Source organism: Piliocolobus tephrosceles, chromosome 3 (assembly GCF_002776525.5).
Source record: "Piliocolobus tephrosceles isolate RC106 chromosome 3, ASM277652v3, whole genome shotgun sequence".
NCBI lineage: Eukaryota > Metazoa > Chordata > Mammalia > Primates > Cercopithecidae > Piliocolobus > Piliocolobus tephrosceles.
In genome coordinates this window covers 112,696,181-112,716,774 of record NC_045436.1, presented here as the reverse complement: position 1 = coordinate 112,716,774, position 20,594 = coordinate 112,696,181, and the positions used below count along the sequence as shown (strand labels likewise).

At 40.2% G+C, this 20,594-nt stretch overlaps 1 protein-coding gene across 2 annotated transcripts in view; it reads left to right on the top strand.

Moving 5' to 3' along the window:
* Window positions 1-20,594, top strand: part of SHROOM3 (shroom family member 3) — a 351,019-nt gene that overhangs the window by 276,764 nt on the left and 53,661 nt on the right. The window contains exon 3 of one of the 2 annotated variants that reach the window (XM_023222578.2): window positions 2,341-2,472. In XM_023222578.2, the coding sequence (XP_023078346.1) occupies window positions 2,341-2,472 (132 nt within the window). Of the gene's footprint in view, window positions 1-2,340; window positions 2,473-8,781; window positions 8,908-20,594 lie in introns of those variants that run through there. The other variant, XM_023222579.1, reaches the window with a different exon arrangement.

Below are 20,594 nucleotides of genomic sequence, written 5' to 3'. Positions count from 1 at the left end.
ATATGAATTTTTAAAATGTGTGTTTGTTGCCCAAATTATTCCAGAAAGAGTTGAAGGGAGGAAAGGTGTGCTTGGTGTGCTGGTGATTCTAGCACTTACTCTCTCCAACCTGATTTCTAGTTTGTGTGGTGCATCCAGGCAGCTCACCCAGGTGCCCAGGCTCTTTCTGGCATCCAGAGCCAACCCATCCAGGGCAGGAGGGCGGAAGATTAGGAGGGGCAAAGATTAGCCTGGGGGTTGGGATTAACAACAATCAAAATGGGTTTCAGGATTCTCACACCCAGTTGCTAATTTCCACTGGTCCTCTAGAGGCGACAAGTAGTAGGACAACATGGTTTTGGGGGCAGTGCTGGGGTACTGGTCTCTGCTTTTCTAGGGTAGAAAGGAATCATGCATTGAAAATGCTTAAATCGGTGGAATGATTTTATGTTCCTCATGCTTCCTGCTCTTTCTGGTCTGTCTGCTCTTCCTGCCAGCCCTTCACTGTGACAGCCACCACTCCTAGACTTCTGTCTCTAGGCATCTCCCAGGAAGGAGAAGTGGAAAGGAAAGAGAAAAGAGCTCAGTCTCTGGTGCCCAAGACATTGTGGAAAAAAAAAAAAAAAGAGATGGAGTAAAAAAATGAGGACGTTATTAAATACTACAAAGGTTTTATGAAAGCTCAGGCCTGGTCTTGATTGTTTTCCCCCAGCAAACAAAGTTAGGGTCTAAAGGGGTCCTGGAAAGGAAAAGTCCCTCTCCTGGTTGTACCAGTGGGTGGTCTTGGAGGGTGCTGTTTACACTCATATAATCTTTACTGTCAGGTATTGGATGGTGAGGTATCTTTCAATCTACTTTCTAGTCACTGATTGTTCCTATGCACACATTACATAGATGACAGAACAGGCGCAGAGAAGACAAAGTCACAGAGCTGCTCAGTGGGTAGAGCCAGGACCCAGACGCAGAGCCATGCTCCTAACCGTGGTACACTGCCTCCTGGTTTCACTTTACAATGGATGACGAGCCTGAGACTCAGAATTTACTTGACCAATGTATTCAGTTCATTATTGACTTAACCTCAACCAGTTTTCAAACTTAAAGTCTAGCACTGTATCGAATATATCCAAAGCCAAGAATCCTAAATTCGGTGAGAAAAGTAATGTACAGAAGGAGGTGGTGGTGCTTAGATATAACGAAGGTAAACATGAAAACTTGAGCTTAGAAATGGAACCTCCCTGTTGGCCTCCTGGCCATCTCCCCCATACTGTAGAATAAAAAGAAATCCTTTCATTTGCCTTAGGATTTAGGAAAGAAAGCTCTTTCACTTCCGTTCTGTGTTCCAGGAAATAGAAGGCCAGATGGACGGGGCTTATTCTTAACAGCTGTTCAGTAATCCCATCCCCTCTCAGCCAGGGCCTATGCAGAGGAGGCACGGCCTCATTTGTACCTTCTCCAGATTCCTGTTTATGGGCCCACCAGTCGGATCTCAGAGGCTTACAAAAATCCTTGAAGACAGAAATTGAAAATAAACCACTGGTTCCCCACAAACAGAGATGATGACAAAACTTCAAAGCCTGATGCAGGGGACAGTGTGATGAGACATCAAGAGTACAGTCAGGATGCTTAGAAATTCATGACCTGTCACTGTCCTAAGGAGAAGAAATGTGCCTGTTCCCATGGTGGAACACATTGGCCATGTAGGGCTTAAAATTTTTCTCCGACTCCCTGGGAGTATGGAGGAAGAGAGTTATGGGAATGTGTTAGGGGCTTGGGGTGGGAGGGTGGATCTAAATGGACACACAAAAGGCTTGCCTCCCAGTGCAGTGGAATCTAAACAATCTGAAATAGCTCAAGCTCAAGAGTTGGCATGTGCTTCTGAGCTGCCACCCACTGAACAGAGCAAGGCCTGTTACAATTGGAGATCCCGCTCCTTAAAGTGAACTTGAGAAGCGAGGTGGCAGAGGCTTGGTTTCAAACCACCTCATTTGACAATTTGCTTCAGTGAATCCAGTTTTTCCCTTATTACCAAAACCAAATTACAGTGGAGTTTGTCTTTATAACAGTTAATATAACTTTCTGCCTTTTTGCTTAGAAAATCTGAGTTTTCTGAGATTGGGAAATATGCTTTATTCCTTCACAGGAACACAGATAAAAAAGGAAGATGCGACACTCAGTAGTGGAGTCGCCTTCATAAGGCAGAGAACTTTGTTAGGTGCAGACTTAGAACCCTGCACTTAGCTGTGCTGCTTTGCTCTGGCTCTAGGGTTCATTTTCATGTGCTGTTTTGGTTTTTAAGATTCATTTGTGCTCTTGTCCATGAACACCATCATGCTCAGCTTCTTATTTTCCTATTTTTGACAGAGATGTGTGTGCAGACCCAGGCCATGCAGATACTAGTGCCTCTAACTTCATCAGCCCAGAACACCTCTCCTCTGGCCCCCAGCACAGGAAAGCAGCGTGGTCAGGAGGGGTTAAACTTCGGCTGAAGCACAGGTAAGAGGCACGGAGGTCAGTGCTGGCATTTCAGAAAAAGAACTCGGTCCGAAAAGCCACTCAGCTGCTGGGAGAGCAGCTGGGGGCAAGGATGGTCAGGATACAGGCTGTTGAGAGAGAGAGAGGTAAGAGGCAGAACAAAGAGGCGAGATAGAAGCTCAGAGTTTAGAAGGATACTGATCTTATTAATGGTAGTTTACACACAAGGTTCTAAAGAACTGTAAAGTTCCTGGGAGGTCATCCCAGGGTCCCCAAAATAGTTTGATTCAAATATCACTTCAAAAATACATTTATAATTATTTTTAAAACTACAATTTAAAACATTAAAAGTGATACACTGATGTTTTACACTTTGGAAATGATCAGTGTGCCAACTTGTACAGCAAAACTAATTCATCTTTGAACTGATCTACATTTAAAACTTCTCGGAGGAATGTCCCAAGATTCCAATGTTAGCCTAACAAAGATTTGTAGCTACTTACCCATGTGGGTCACATTTTGAGAGTGAACGAACCTGAGTGCTTCCCATGTGCTAGGTGTCCTGGCTTCGCATGGGTTATCTTATTAAATTCTCACACCAGCCCTGTGAGATTTGCTAGGAGGCAGTGGATTCAAATGCAGCCACTACACTATTGCCTCAGCATCAGCACAACAGTGCCTACTTCATAGGATAACTATAGGATTCTGGCCGGGCGCGGTGGCTCAAGCCTGTAATCCCAGCACTTTGGGAGGCCGAGACGGGCAGATCACGAGGTCAGGAGATCGAGACCATCCTGGCTAACACAGTGAAACCCCGTCTCTACTAAAAACTACAAAAAACTAGCCAGGCGAGGTGGCGGTGCCTGTAGTCCCAGCTACCCGGGAGGCTGAGGCAGGAGAATGGCGTGAACCTGGGAGGCGGAGCTTGCAGTGAGCTGAGATCCGGCCACTGCACTCCAGCCCGGGTGACAGAGCGAGACTCCGCCTCAAAAAAAAAAAAAACTATAGGATTCAACAAGATATGGTATTCAAAGCACTCAGCACAAAGCCCACTCAGAGAGAACAAAAAATAGATGTTAGGTGGTGGTATAATGCTGTGTGGATATAATTATCCTCATCATTCTCATCATTATCACAGAAATCTGCGTGATATCATGAAAGGCAGTATAATATGGGGAGTAAGATGGGGCTTGTGCAGTGTCAGACTACCTAAAATTCAAGCCTAGATTCTGCCACTTACCATAAACCCTCAGGCATGTTATAGAAGCTCTCTCTACTTCCAACTGTAAAATAAGTTTAATAACTGATCTGCTTCCTAGGGATGCTGAAAGGACTGAAAGAGCCGATACATGTCAAGCACTAGGGCTGTGCCTACTATGTCATGAGTGCAACAAATGCTATCATAGTAACCAGTTATCCTGGTTTCAGTTTGGGAAGTTCTTTCATATAGACATATTGACTTGCATTATAAATAAGTAGGCTGGGCTCAGTGGCTCATGCCTATAAGCCCAGAGATTCAAGACCAGCCTGGGCAAAATGGCAAAACCCTGTCTCTACAAAAAATATAAAAATTAGTTGGGCATAGTAGCACACACCTGTGGTCCCAAGTACTCTGGAAGCTAAGGTGGGAGATCACTTGAATCCGGGAGGTCGAGGCTACAGTGAGCCATGATTGAGTCACTGCACTCTAGCCTGAGAGACAGAGCTTCATACAAACATTATAATTTGGATTTATACAAATCCAGATTTGTATATTTAGACTATCCATGTTCAGTAATACACAAATATACATAAAAGAATTTCTTAATTTTATATAATAAAACAACACTTGTATTGGGGTGTTTAAGGTTCTTTGTTAGATTTTATTTGGAAAACAAAAAAAGATTTAAAAGAAGTTTAAACATACCGAAAGTCTAGGGAGGCCAACTGGCTGGTGTCTGAGAGTCAGGCCAAGAACAGGGTGAGATATGCCAAGACCTCTGACTCAAGAGATTCAGCCAGCAAGGCTGCTCCCAGAGACATCCTAAGAAGCAGAAACTCCAAGGTTATCACTGTTTCCTTTAGCCTCCTAGGATCTTTAAAATAGAGAATCAAAATTTTCTCTTTAACAAGGAGGTGTCCACAGGGCCTGATAGGCTAATATAATGTCAGTGCCAAAGTCCTCAAGGTCAGAAAATAGTAGTTAGGGAGTTTCTGCTCCAGCCTGGAAGGAAAATGATCAAGACCTGAACTAAATCGATGGTGATGGGACAAGAGATGAGAGAGATTTAAGATAAATCTAGGGAGGCAGAATAAATAGCAGACGAGAGTAGGATAAGGGAGAGAAAAACTAAAGAGTGACTGCGGAGTTTCTGGTATGAGGCACTTGGGGATATCTGTAGGGCCATTAGGACAGGGAAGGCAGGAATCACAGAAACTGACTGGGGGTTAAGAATATCAGCAATAGAATCACATAGACCTGGGTTTGAGCTAGAAATAATTAAAATATTTTATAAAACAATCCCTGAAAGTTAAGTGGAACAAACAAATGTATACCTACTTAATATACTTAGTATTCTAACCATAAATAAATCATCTTTATAACAAGCTGGGGTTGTTCTCATCAGTGTAGTCAAAGCTGGCCGATGGTGCCATGTCTGTATGGAGAACATAAACGACAAGCAATTTCCTTTGTAAAAAGTCATGCGCTAGATGTTAACAGACATCACTCCTGCTCTTGGCTGGAATTTTTACTCTTCATACACTAAGAATTTTACATGTATATGTCATATCTCCACAAATACAGTCATATATTGCCTAATGACAGGGATACATTCAGTGCAATGTGTCATTAGGTGATTTTATTGTTGCTGAACATACTAGACTGTGCTTACACAAACCTAGATGGTGTGGCCTACACACCTGGGCTATATGGCATAGCCTAGACTGTGGTGTAGCTCTTAGACTATGAACCTGGACAGCATGTTGCTGTACTGAATTCTGTAGGCAATTGTCACACAATGGTAAGGATTTGCATGTCTAAACAGACAGAAATACGATGTAAAAGATAAAAAGGATATACCTACATAGGGCACTCACCATGAAGGGAGCCTGCAGGACTGGCAGTTGCTCTGGGTGAGTCAGCGAGTGAGTGGTGAGTGAACGTGAAGGCCGGTACTCTGCACTGCTTACTGTGCACTGAGGCTATGCCAAATTTATTCAAAATTTTTTCTTCAATAATTAACGTTAGCTTACTGTAACTTTATAAACTTCTAAAAATATTTGACTCTTTTGTATTAACACTTAGTTTAAAACACAGACATATCGTATAGCTATACAAATATTTTCTTTTTTCTCTCCTTATCCTAAAATCCTTGAATTTTTTTCTTTTTTTTTTACTTTTAAACATTTTTGTTAAAAACTGAAACACAAACACACACCCTAGCCTAGGCCGAACAGAGCAGGATCATCAATACCACTGGCTTTATGTCTTATCCCTCTGGAACATCTGCAGGGACAGTGCATGGAGCTGAACTCTCCTGGGATAACACTGCCTTATTCAGGAACACCTCCTGTAGAACCTGCCTGAGGCTATTTCACAGTTAGCTTTTTTTTTTAATAAGTTGGAATACAGACTAAAATAATGATTGAAAGTATAATATAGTAAATATATAAGCCAGTAACACACATTTATTATAAAGTATTATATACTGTGCATGATTATATGTACTGTACTTTTAGATGACTGGCAGTGCAGTAGATTTGTTTATACCAGCATCGAAACCACGTGCGTGATGACTACAGCTTCACTAGGTGACAGGAATTTTTCAGCTCCATTATAATCTTACGGAACCACCGTCATAATGTGCACTCCACTGTTGGCTGAAACGTCATTATGTGGCACATGACTGTAAATTGTAAGCCCTATGTTAGTGTACTTCCTAATTTTCCTGCCCGCTAGAAGTCTCTCTGCAATCCAACTGTTAACTGATACGGGACTAACCTAGGAAATTGGAGTCGTTCTCCTCCAGTTACACTCAGATCCTACATCCTGTTTGTTTTGCTTTTTACTTTTTGTTTTGAAATCATTATAGACTCACAGAAAAGTTGTAAAAATAGTACAGAGATTTCCTGTATACCTGTCACTCAGCTTTCTCTAATGTTAACACCCTTTATAACCATAGTACAAATATCAAAACTAAGAAATCAGCACTGGTGTAATACTATTAGCTACAGACTTAACTTTATGTAAACTATAAACTTTACTCAGATCTCACCATTCTTTCCCATTAATGTCCTGTTTCTGTTCTAGGATCCCACATTGTGTTCCCTTAGTCTCCTCTGATCTGTGACATTTCCTCAGTCTTTCCTTGGCTTTTATGACCTTGACACTTTTGAAGAGCTCTGGCCAGTTATTTTGTAGAATGCTTCCTATTTGGGTGTGTCTGATGTGTCCTCGTGGTTACAATGAGGTTATGGCTTTTGACAATACCACAGAAGTTATGTTGTTTTCTTCTATCTCATATCAGGGTTACATGATGTCAATATGTTCCATTACTGGTGATGGTTAACCTCGATTACTTGGTTATGGTGAAGTTGGCCAGGTTTTTGCACTTTAAAGTTACTATTTGTCCCTTTGTAATTAATAAATAACCTTGGAAAGATAATTTTCAGGCTATGCAAATATCCTGTTTCTCCTCAAACTTTCTTTGCTGATCTTGGCATCTATCAGTGTTGCCTGTGACAACTATTACCGTAATGTTCTAAATTTGATTCTTTATTTCTTTCATTTTTTCTACATTTATTAATTAGAATTCTTCTTAAAAAATAAAGCCTGTTTCTCTCCTCTACTTATTTATTCATTATTCATTCATGTCAGTAAGGACTCTTTCATATTTATTTTATCCTGTGGGTTATAATTCAGTACTACTGTTATTTATTTTGTTGCTCAAATGGATCTAGTTTTGGCCATTGAGAGCTCTTTTGAGCTGGCTGTGGTCTGAGTCCTGTCTGGAAATGTGGAAAAGGATGAGGTAGTGATGCCTTGTCCTTACACATAAGACAGCAGACCATGATGTGCCATCATCTTCTTAGGAGTCTTACAAATGTTGAAGTGGGAGGTTGGTGGTGGGCATTGAGCGGTTCTAATTTGTGACATGTCACAGAGGCCTATACTGATTTTGGAATTGGAAAGTGCTGGGGTCACCTCATGAGCTATTTTCAAGTCCAGTGAGTAACAGGTATATATATTCATAGCTCCTTCATTGTGGAGAAAATAGCCAGGAAGGATCTTCTCACTTATCTATAAGAAAAAAGAAAAGGCAGAAGCTAATTTCCCAGGTATATATAGGAGCCAGTGAAACAACCAAGTTAAACAGAGAGAGACACTTTTAGTGGTCCAGGGCTTAATATTCTCACAGATCCAATCCCACCCTTTCTTTCCTGCTTAGATCCCTGCATTCTCTCTTATCTGTCAATAGGAATTCTTATGATCTAACTTATCTTGGCAGAAACTTCTCTGTAAATCTATCAAGCCTTGGGCTAGGGTAGCTCAATGAGTCGGTAAAGGAGACAAAATGTTCTAGCTTGAAACTGAAGATTTTCCAAGCCGATGCTTTTCTCCATAAACTTCTCATTCCTTCCTCACCTTCCCCCGCAAGTCATTATAAAAATAGTCTGATGTAATAATTAAGCATTTACCCTTATATGGGGATCTCCGATCTCCATGCTATGTGCTTCATAAAGTAAATCAAGATGAATGGATAATAGAAGCTCAGAATCTGACTCCTCTAATTCATTCTTAATTGAACAGCAAGGTTAGTCCTGCTGGTGCTATCCCTTGGCAGTGAGTTCTGTCCCTGTGCTGCTGACTTAGTGTTTTCATGACAGTACACCTTAGGCAGATGCAGTGAGATGTTGTTATAGAACCACTGCTTCAGTCAACTCCCTAACTATGGGAGGCTTAAAGCAATTAGCGCTTTTGTAGACAGTGCATTTTTGCATGTGGAGGAGGGCATGTGTTTAGGAGAGAAGATCATTTAAGGAGACTTCCTGATTTCAGTTTGATGCATTCTATCATCAGATGATTTTCCTTGCTTCCCTCCTCCTCTTGCCCACAAAATAGAATTCCAGCATTTCTAAGCTATAGGCTATTGTCCAAGATGCCAGCTCTTCTCAGGGAGTCATTAAGGGTCACCTTCTCTTCTTCCCTCTTACAGAGCAGGAATTTAATTTTAATTGGCCAGTTTACAGAGGGGACTGGCATGGAGAGTCCCCTCCCACTTGCACTGAGCTGGGCAAGTTCAAGGCGGTTCAGGTCGTCCAACTGCAGGCACATGTAGTTGTTGCCAGGCTTTTACCTTGCTGGGGGGAGCAGAAACAGCAGTAGCAGGGCAGAATGGCTTTTTATTCCACGCCTGAATATGACATCCAATTGGCCAGAGGGTTGCTATCTGGGATGTTTCTATTTGCTACAAGGTAAGTTCAGTACTGTGTTAGAATGCGATTCAGAATCTTTCATTGCAGGATCCTCCACTGACAAGGCTTTAACAGCTGTCTTTTTGATGTTGTGCTGTATCTGTTTATAAAGAAACATAACCAACTGCCTGTTAAGTTTAAACCAGTTTCTCTAAATTGTTATGAATATTCTCATTATTTGAATATCTCACATGATTTGGTGTACTATTAATATTTCTGTTCGGGAATTCTCATTCTCCTACGTATAAATACAGTTGCCCTATTTTTTATGATGTGTATATCTAGACTGACCTTTTATCGCATTCAAATTAACAAGTGCTTTGTGCTGTGTACTTCATAGTTTTGCTTCCTCATTTCCCTGGGGAATTTCAGAGTAATCATTGCTGTTTCTTATGGGAGTGGTTATATACCTATGTACTAGTAGCCAAGTTCTCTATTCTCATTGCCAACATTTGTATAAAGAAAGGGAAGTTTTTATTTTATTTGGCCTTCACTTATTCCTTCGCTGATGCTCTTCCTTTTTTTACATAGATCTAAGTTTCTGATCTATATCATTTTTCCTTTTCTCTAAAGAATTTTTAATATTTCTTGCAAGGCAAGTCTATTGGCAACAAATTCCCTCAATTTTTGTTTACCTGAGAGACTTTACTTCTTTCATCACTTTTGAAGAATAATTTCACAGGATCCAGAATCTATGTTGGTGTTTTTTGTTTGTTTGTTTGTTGTTTTTTTTTTTCAACACTTTCAATCTTCTACTCCACTCTCTTCTTGCTTGCATGGTTTCTGAGGAGAAGTCAGATGGAATTCTCATCTTTGCTCCCCTATAGGTGAGGTGTTTTTCCCATCTGGCTTCTTTCAGGCTTTTTGGCTTTATCTTTGGTTTTCTGTAGTTTGAAACTGACATACCTAGGTGTAGTTTTTCTGGTATTTATCTTGCTTTGTGTTCTTGGAGCTTCCTGGATCTGTGGTTTGGTGTCTGACAGTAATCTGGGGAGATTCTCAGTCATTATTGTCTCAAGAATTTCTTTTCTTCTTTTCTCTCTCTTTTCATTCTGATATTTCCATTACGTGTATGTTACACCTTTTGTAATTGTCTCTCAGTTCTTGGATATTCTGTTCTGGAATTTTCTCAGTCTTTTTTTCTCCTTGCCTTTCAGTTTTGGAGGTTTTTTATTCAGGTATCCTCAGGCACAAAGATTCTTTCCTCTGCCGTATCCAGCATGCATGTGTGGGGTCGGGGTACGGGAAAGGAAATCTCTGTAACTTCCACTCAGCTTTGATGTGAACCTAAAACTGCTCTAAAAAAAATTTTTTTTAAGTCTATTTTTTTAAAAAAAGAAGACAAAAGGAACCTATGTGTATATTCTAAATTTCGAAGAAAAGGTATAGTCTTCTCATTCAACTTTGAGATTATAGTCATATACGAAAAGAAGTATTGATTGAGATTGCCAATTGTACATTATTTAACTCCATCACAATGGCAGATTTAAATACTTCTTTATATGTTCTCTTATAATTCAAATTCAACTTTTATCCATATACAATCTTGACTTGAAATTTTCCTCCAGAATTATGCTAAATGCCAGCGCTTGCTTCTAGAGATGCCTTTACTTAAAATAGGACATGGAAAAAAACAGGTGGATGCAACAGTCATGGTAATGTTCTAGCTCTCTAGCTGACTTGAGTATTTATTTTATTATTATAGGCATTCATTTTATTATTACACCATGTAAAAGATAAAAAAGACAATATGAACTGCTTATATTACAAAATTTACTCATCTATATATAGATATTACAGGGCTGGTTTTTCCAGTTTTATTTGGCATTCTTTCATCTGAAAGTGAGTAAGAGAGAACGTTCTTCTGACTTTTATTCTCCCCAAGTGTCTGCTTCTGTGTGAGCGGTGGTAAACTCTCCTCTATTATAAAATTTATTGTGGAAATATTGGTAGGTAGGAATTGAGCTGGAGCAAGTGTTAAAGTCTTTTACATTTTCAGCTGCTTTGCCTTAAAACCTTCACTATTCTTTTTATTTCGGTTCCAGTAATATTTGGAAACTTTATTACAGTGAAGTTTCTTTGCCAGTATGATTTGAAAATATAGATTCTTTTGAGCATTGTTTAACATTTTTAACTAAAATTAAGGCCTTCTGTCTTTTCCTTTGTTTTCTTATTGACTTTAATTTCTTACTTGTGGCCTTTTCCTTTAAATGAAGAGGAAGACAGTGAAATAGAGAAGTGAAAAATATAACACAAGGCATCAGACTTACTCCAAAAGAGAATTCAGTTTATTTGGTGTTAGAGGTCTGGGAGGGATTTGTTTTTGTTTAATGGAGTGGTGTTTAGAATAAATCACCACCAAAAGGTAAGGCTTCTGCCCCCGCCCCCCACACACAAATGCAAAAAACACAACCCCTTCTTCATTTGTTTTGACAAGTGCAATTTAATTTATTCTTTGGCATTGTATAAAAATTAGCTTAATTTTGAAATATATTGGTTGGTATTTGGACTCCTTTAAACTCTCAGAGGGCAATCTTTTATGGATTTCTCATTAAGGAGGAAGGTTTCCTGCTTAGGGGTAGCCTTCTCCTGGCACTCAGCCTCACCATCTGCTGGATAGAGGGGAGAAGCTCTACACCTTTTCCTGCACCCTGCCGAGCTGCTCCTCATTTGTCTGCCAGCAGGAGTCTTCTGGGAAAGCTCCCAGACATCTTCTCCCTAAAAAGCAATAGTAATTCAGGGGCACACACAATATGTCTAGCCCTCTGCAGCTATCTGAGCCTCTCTGAGATCCATGACAGTCTTGGGGGTGTTTGCATGTGCCCATCTGTGGAAAATAACACACCACCATGGAAGTGATTTCTCCTAAGTTTTAGCAACATATACTATGGCACAGAGAAACAGTATGGAAGAAAATTCTAAAATCATAATCTCCGATATCTGGAGAAATTGGTAGAAACCATCCTTCCTTCCTCCAACAAATAAAATGCCCAGTTCCAAATGAGAGTTGAGAAACAGAAATTATTTATTGGTAATTAGAAGTTGTGCTATTCTATTTAAGCTGTGCTATTCTTTTGTAATTGAGTTTGTAAGTTAATAAAAGACAAAGATGAATGCTATTACACATCATAGATATTACAATGTTTGCATCAAATTCTGCTTGATTTTTATGCAGATGTTGACATGTAGGAAGGACAGTTGAATATTCTGATTCTCTGTGTGTGTCATTGCTGACAAAGGGGATATCAAGAGGGGAATATTGGGAAAAAGAACATTTCAACTTATTACCCCCCGGCAATTGAATGAAAAACACCCACCCCTATTGCTAGCCCCTCTCTTTTATAGTAGTGTTTCCATGCAGTAATCAATAAAATTTAATCTTTAAAAACTGTTTCAGAATGGAAGATGGGGAGGAGATAACTAGTAGTGAAGGGGATATTGGGACAGACATGGTGGAATGGGGTAAAGTAGGATACAAGAAAAAGGGCTGTATCTTTTATGCCAGTTTTGGCGTTACAGCGTTATGTCTGCATATTAGCAGACTTCACACTTACTGGTGATTCAGCTGTCAAAGCCAAAAGTCCCCAGGACATATTATCGGGATGTGACATTTAAAAAAATCTTTTCTTTCCAGAAGGGACTGTGTGTTGCTATGAAATATTACCTAATGCATACCTTTCTACCTACTGAACCACTTTTTAAAGACACAGATATTAATAAGGCAATTATGAAAAGCCTTGGAAGAGTGTTTTTTAGGGTTTTTTTTGTGAATCCAAAAGGTCTGAGGGATAGCCTTGAGGAGCCTGGAAGTAGTTATAGAAACAAGGAGTTGGCTGGGTGTGGTGGCTCAGGCCTGTAATCCCAGCACTTTAGGAGGCCAAGGCAGGTGGATCACGAGGTCAGGAGTTCGAGACCAGCCTGACCGACATGGTGAAACCCCGTCTCTACTAAAAATACAAAAATTAGCTGGGCATGGTGGCAGGTGCCTGTAATCCCAGCTACTCAGGAGGCTGAGCCAGGAGAATCGCTTGAACCTGGGAGGGAGAGGTTACAGTGAGCCAAGATCGTACCATTGCACTCCAGCCTGGGCGACAGAGCAAGACTCTGTCTCAAAAAAAAAAAAAAAAAAAAAAAAAGAAAAGAAAAGAAACAAGGGGTTAGGGATGCTGTGGAGGGCTAAAGGATTTCTCAAAAATAATGTCTTTGCTAATGGAGTGTTGAAGGACAATGGCCACCTTTTTTCATGTTTTGAAAGATTCTTGTTTGTTTCAACTCTTAAAACTTCGTGAGACCTTTTCTATCTCCTGTGAACATATTATAAACATCTCAACACCATCTGGATCTATGAGTGAAACAATGTTATGAGTGCAGCTCAGTGTTGTTTGACCTGGTCCCAGTTTTCCATTCCTGTATGTTTTTATCAGTAGCATTTGGGGCCTGTCATTTTCCTATAAACAGGAAATGCCTAAAAAGGGATGTTGTTCAAATATGCATCATCTGTGATTCTATACCAAAGAAGATATAATCTCTCTCCGAATTCTTTCTTTTTCTTTTCTTTTCTTTTTTTTTTTTTTGAGACAGAGTCTCGCTGTGTTGCCCAGGCTGGAGTGCAGTGGCGCAATCTTGGCTCACCGCAACCTCGCCTCCCAGGGTCAAGCGATTTTCCTGCCTCAGCCTCCTGAGTAGCTGGGATTACAGTCATGCACCACCACACCCGGCAATTTTTGTATTTTTAGTAGATACGGGGTTTCACCATGTTGGTTAGGCTGGTCTTGAATTCCTGACCTCGTGATCCGCCCACCTTGGCCTCCCAAAGTGCTGAGATTACAGGCCTGAGCCACCACGCCCAGCCTCCCACTGAATTATTTCTGTGGTGACGTTTAATTGTTCATATTGAGTTTATTTCCTTTTTAAAATGTGAAGGGGGTCAATTTAGCAGTAATTCTCAAAATTGCAAGTGCATTTACCCTTTGAGCCAGCAATTCTACTTTTAAGAATTTCTGCAGACATTTCAACATACATAGAAAACATTATATGGACATGATCATTCATTGCAGCATTATTTGTAATAGCAAAAGACTAGACATGAAAAAGTGTCTACAAAAGGGGTCTGGTTAAACAAATATGATATATGCATATAGTGGAGTACTAGGTAGCTGAAAGGAAATAAAGGTATGAGGAAGCTCTGTAAATACTGATAGAGAATGATCTTCAGTATGTTTGGGGGCTTTTATTTGAGAAGGGGGTCTCAGTTTTACCCAGGCTGATCACAAACTCCTGGGCTCAAGCAATTCTACCACCTCAGACTTTCAAGTAGCTGGGACTACAGGCATGAGCTACCATGCCCAGCTGAATATGTATTGTTGAATACAAAAAGCAAGGGATAGAACACACCATGAAGTTTCTTTTGGGAAAGGAGTGAAATGAGATTATATGTTCATGTTTGCCTGTATTTGGATAACAGAACACTGGAAAGATACTTAAGAAATTAACTACAGTGGTTAGCTTGTCGGGGCGAGAGAAATGAGTATGGTGGAGGAGGAATACCAGAAGTAAATATGGGGAAAATATGAAGACTTTATAAATTTTATAAATTTCAATGATGCATACATGGTTATTTATATTAATCCAGATACATTTATATATGTTTAAAATGTTTCATAAGCTAGGCATAGTGGTACATGCTATAGTCCTACTCAGGAGGCTGAGGTGGGAGGATTATTTGAGCCCGGGAGTTCAAGGCTGCAGTAAGCTATGATCATGCCACCGCACTCCAGCTTGGGTGACAGATTGAGACCCTGTCTCAAAAAAAGATTTCATAATTTTAAAAATAGATGAGGAAAAATGGGGAAAAACAGCAGTGGCATGTAAAAAGAATCTTTAAAAACAATGCTTTACTATTCACAATAGCAAAGACATGGAATCATCCTAAAGGGCCATCAATGGCGATTGGATAAAGAAAATATGCTACCTATATACCATGGAATAGTATACAGCCATAAAAAAGAATGAGATCATGTCTTTTGCAGGAACATGAATGGAGCTGGAGGCTATTATCCTTAGCAAACTAACGCAGGAACAGAAAACCAAATTCTGCATGTTCTCATAAGTGGGAGCTAAATGATGAGAAAACATGGACATATAGAAGGGAACAATACACACTGGGTCCTACTTGAGGGAGGGACTGGGAGGAGGGAGAGGATCAGAAAAAATAACTATTGGGTACTAGGCTTAGTACCTGGGTGATGAAATAATCTATACAACACCCCCCAGCCTATGACACAAGCTTACTTATATAACAAACCTGCACATGTACCCCTGAACCTAAAATAAATTAAAAAAAAAAAAAACCAACGCTGTATCCCCAGCTAAGCACAGTGTGCAATAAGAATATGATAAAGATCTACAATTCAAATATTTGAAATTTTAATTTAATAGACCTAATTTGCAGAATATATTGAGGTATTTTGTTTCTTTTTTGGGGGGTATGGGGGCGTTCGATTAGAACTTTGTTACGATGGACTTTGTCTCATAGTATTGTGCACTAAACAATAATGGATGGAAAGGTTGATGGGTTAGTAAGGGGTTTAAGAAATATGGTAACTTTTTTTTTTGTGGTACTGGTAGTCTGAGTATATTTTGTATTGTTATACACTTGACTCAGGTCCAGTGGGTAACTGGCAGAGTTTTATAACACTGCACCCAGAAGAGCCTATGCAACATCTGTCATAACAGTTCATTAAAGAACAGCATCAACCAGTTCTTAGAATTTTTTATTTTCCAACTTACAGTTGACACTTTCTCCATTTATGCAAAGCATACCAATCTTTCAAGGTCATCTGAAGTCCCACTGTACTACTAAGCCTTCTGGCTGACTTCAGACCCCATTCACATGAGCTTTTGGTGCTTGTATCCAAAATGCCTCTACAGCCTCGGTGACCCAATATGTTTTGAATTTTATACCATCTGCTCTTCACTCACAAGGCTCTGGCTATACTCTGTTGTATTCTTTAAAAACCCAAACTCATTCTTCCTCTCAAGGATTTTGCATTCATTCTTCCTTTGGAGCTATATATTCTTCTCCCAGCTCTTTGCATGGTTAATTATTTCTTATCATTTAGGTCTTGGTTTGAATGTCACTCGCTCATAGAGGCTGTCTCTGACTTAAACGGGGACTTTCCATCACACTCTCACATTACCCAGTTTTATTTCCTTCAGAACCCTTATAACTATATGAGAATATCTTGTTTTATTTGCTTACTTGCTTACTTCCTGTCTCGCTCCTCTGCCTCTCCCACCTCATTGCATAGTGCTCCTTACTTGCAAATTAAAAGCACAGGCTCTGGGCCGGGCGCGGTGGCTCACGCCTGTAATCCTGGCAGTTTGGGAGGCCAAGGCGGGTGGATCACAAGGTCAGGAGATCGAGACCATCCTGGCTAACACGGTGAAACCCCATCTCTACTAAAAAAAAAAATACAAAAAAATAGCCAGGCATGGTGGTGGGCGCCTGTAGTCCCAGCTACTCAGGAGGCTGAGGCAGGAGAATAGTGTGAACCCGGGAGGCGGAGCTTGCAGTGAGCCAAGATCTCACCACTGCACTCCAGCCTGGGCATCAGAGCGAGACTCCATCTCAAAAAAACAAACAAACAAACAAAAAAAAAAACAAAAGCACAGGCTCTGGAGACAGATGCCTGTATTTGGTAGCTGTGCTGCTCACTACATTTGTGATAGTGAACACGTTGTTTATTCTGTATTTACCTCACTTTCCTCATTAATAGCCCTGTATCATAAAGATAATATAAAGGCTAAGTGAGAAAATACTCGTCAAGTGCCTAGAATGGTGATTGGCACTCAGTAGGCACTCAAATATTTTTTGAGTGAATGAATGATGCTCTAACTTTGTTTAACACTTTTTCTTGCATCTGAGCCTCCTCAACAAAATTATAAACTCTTAGGCCATCCATGACCTTGCAGAGCTCCAACTATAATTTAACAAGGTCGAAGGCACATAGGTGATGAGTGAATGCTGCTTAAAATACTGAACTTACTGTAGATTGCTCAGAAACTTGTTTTGCATTCCCGAATCTCTCTGTGTTAGGGCAAAATCATCTAAGAAGGACATCATGTCACTTGCGAATTCCAGTTTCATCAGCCTACCCATCCCACGCGGTGAAGCTTCCTTGTTTGTGGTTAGGAATGCAACAAAAGGGCTTTGTTTGAATTACACCCACACACAAAACTTAGTTTGCTAAATTTTAAAATTAAACCATCTTCTGACTTACTGATATGCTCATGATGTGATGTACTTTAGGAAAATATTTCTTTATGTTCTTAAAGATCAAAGTGATCCCAAAATGTAAAATTAGCATGCCATGCTCTTTAGGAATGTTTATTAAATGTTTCCCATCATTGAAAAAGTCAGTAAATAGCTGTTTAACTTTTTTTAAAAAAACTCTCAAGCTACAGTGAATTATATTTTCAAAATGAGAGACTATTTTAAAAATACTTTGCTTTTCAATAGCTAATACATGCATATAGTATAAAATTTGAAAAGTTACAAAATGAAATACAGTGAAAATAAGTTTTCCTTCCCAGAGGCAGTCATTGTATCTAGTTTCTTAAGTGTCCTTCCAAAAATACTCTTTACATTAATATGTAATTAACATGTGATTGTTTTCCCTCACATACTGTAGCAGACTGTACATGTAATTCTGCATTTTACTAGTGTAGCTTAATATATTTGGAGATATTTCCATGTCAGTATGTACAGAGATACTTCATCCTTTTTAACAGCCATTATATGGATGTACCACACTGAGTTAACTAGCCTGCTGCTAATGGGCATTTAGGTTGTCTTCTAATATTTTGATGGATGTTATTTTAAAAATCATTTGCTAGATGTTGCCAAGTTGGCCTTCATTCAGGTTGTACTGATATACACTGGTGAGCTATTTTTGGTCATCCTTTTCAATCCTTCCCTTATTTCATCACTTAACTCCTATCTGTACATTATGGAAGAATCTTATAAAACAAAGATTTATCTCAGAAGCCTTCTCCCAACATATGTTCTGCATTTAAAAGAAAAGTAGGGTTTTTTTTTTCATGTTTTTGTTTTTTTCAGGGCCTTTTGATTTGCTTTCTCCCTGCCCAGATCATCTTGTTCTTAATCTATTAGCACTGTGATGAAACCTGATACTCTACCCAGGGCAAATAAATAGTTACCTCTCCAACCTCCTCCAAAGAAAAAGCTCCGAAGTTGAGTTTGCTGTCTTCGTGTTGCAAGTATTGGGCCTACTTTCTAAAGCACTTATTTTATCTGTACTGTAGGAATTACTTCATTTGGTCTTTCCCGCAGAATATAAGCTCCTTAAGGGCAGAGACAGTATCTTGGTCATTATTTCTTTAAAATGTCTGTTTAAAATTTGTTTAATTTTTAATTTTCTTAAATGGACATTTAATTGTACATATTTATGGGGTACATAACGATGTTTCAATACAAATAATGTATAGTGATAAGGATAATTAAATATTTTTAAATATCAGTTTCAACTCTTCTAGTCCTCATGTACCATGTCCCTGGAGCCCGACCCCGTGTGTCACCTCCCTCACTTCTCCCTCTTCCAGGTTAGGCTTCATCATGAAAACAGGACATTGGGTGCGAGGTCCCCTCAACTTTTCGTGCTACCTACCTGCTTTCACATTTGCCAGCATCTGCCTTTCTTTTATCTCAACAGCACTGGCTTTCCTCCTCCGTAAGCTCATACCCTTCACCGGAGCGTTTGAATCCCATCCCTTCCTGCCTACTCCTGAGTCTTTAAGGAGTCCTCCTCCTGTGTCCTGTGTCGTCAGATGGGCCTGTGCACGCTCTCTGCCTTATAGGCACTTGCTTAAACTTCTCATTTGAAACAAAAACAGCAGGAACAAAACCTTTTCACTCCCTGGCTCCCTCCAGTCTTGTAGCTACCACCCTCTTCTCCCCTTTAGAAACAGGTTTTTGAAGGAATCATCTGCCCATACTGCCTCTGTCTTATCCCTTGTTCACCTTTAGCCCCATCCTAAATCATGCCATTGCAAGGACTTACTAGTTGCCAAGTCCAGTGGCCATGCATCTACCCTCATCACACTAACTTCTTTACAGCATTGCAGTGGTTGACAGTTTCCTCCTCCTCCTCACTCTCCCCACTAGAAATCTGTGAGACTCCCATACTTAACTTGTTTTCCTCCCTCTTCTGTGGAAGCTCTTCTTGGGCTTTTTCCCAGGCTCCCTCTCCCCTAAATTTTGACTGTTCTCGGAGACTCATCCTTAAACCATTTCCTTTGTCTCCCTGTTCATTCTCCCCAAGTCACTTATTTTCTCTCAAAGGCCCTGTGTTTTGTGATTCGTGAATTTCTATATGCAGCCAAGCCCTCAGTCCTCTAGTCCCTCTCCTTGCCACACCTTTCCACTGAAAGTTCCACAGGCACTCATTCGCATGCCCCAGAATCAGCCATCTGCATCCTGCTCATTTCCTCTTCTCTCTCTCCACTCCCATCCCCTCCATCTAAAATAAAATAAAATAAAAATAAAATAAAATAAAATTAAAATAAAATAAAATAACCATCTCTGGAGGCTGGAGTGCGGTGGTACACAGTCATTGCTCACTACAGCCTCGAACTCCTGGGTTCAAGTGATTCTCCTACTTCAGCCTCTGAGTAGTGGGGACTACAGGTGGATGCTACCACACCCAGCTAATTAAAAAAAAAAAATTGAGCCCCCTGCCTCAGCCTCCCAAGTAATTCGGCTTATAGGCATAAGCAAACTAGAGGGCCTATCTGGAACCCCTGAAGTTATCAGTAAACATTGTCTCACACCTCATCTCCTTGACAGGAAAGGGCATCTTTTTTCCTTTGGAGCCTATGGAATTTATCAGTTTCTATTTCTCTTGGGTGGGAAAATCTTCTTGGCATCTAGCTAGGCATGAACAGATACTGTTAGGTGATGAAGCCACTGAAGAGCCATCCTTAGTGTCACGTGGTGCTGGTCTGAGGTCACTGTCCATTGGTGTCCATTGGATTCTCAAGGCCAATACCTAGTTCCAGGGCTAATTTCTACTACTGAGAGTGATTCTGCCAAAACTCTCTTCACTAAGTAGTGGGAATCAGCAGTAGGAAGATGACAGTTTGTTCTTTCTCATCTTTCTCCTAATGTATTTTGGGCCCACTGGGGTCTAAAGTGATACATACATGAAATGCCTCTAGGTATCTCATGCAAAATAGACTTTATTTTTTCATCGAGGCTGGGCTTTTGCTATGTGATTAAGCAGTGGCATTTGTTGAGTACCTGAAGTCATATGTAACTGGGTTTAAACCCTTACTCCCAGACTTACTGTGTGATTTGGGCCAGCCCCTGACGGGTTTAGAGCACTAGGAAGGATTTCTAATCATTGGATGGAACAAGGTGATAAACCAGGAATCTAAGTCAGTGAAGCAGCCTTCCTTCAAGGAACTGGTTGAAGATGCAGCATCCTAGTTTCTGGGGACTTTGGTGTCCAAAATTAGAGAAGGACTAGCAGCAAGAATGCTGAACTGCTAAGATGCTGAGCCATGAACCCTCAGGTTCCCTGCCTACCTGCGCTGAGAAAAAGGTTGATTCAGCCGGGCACAGTGGCTCAATTCTAGCACCTTGGGAAGCCAAAGTGGGCAGATCA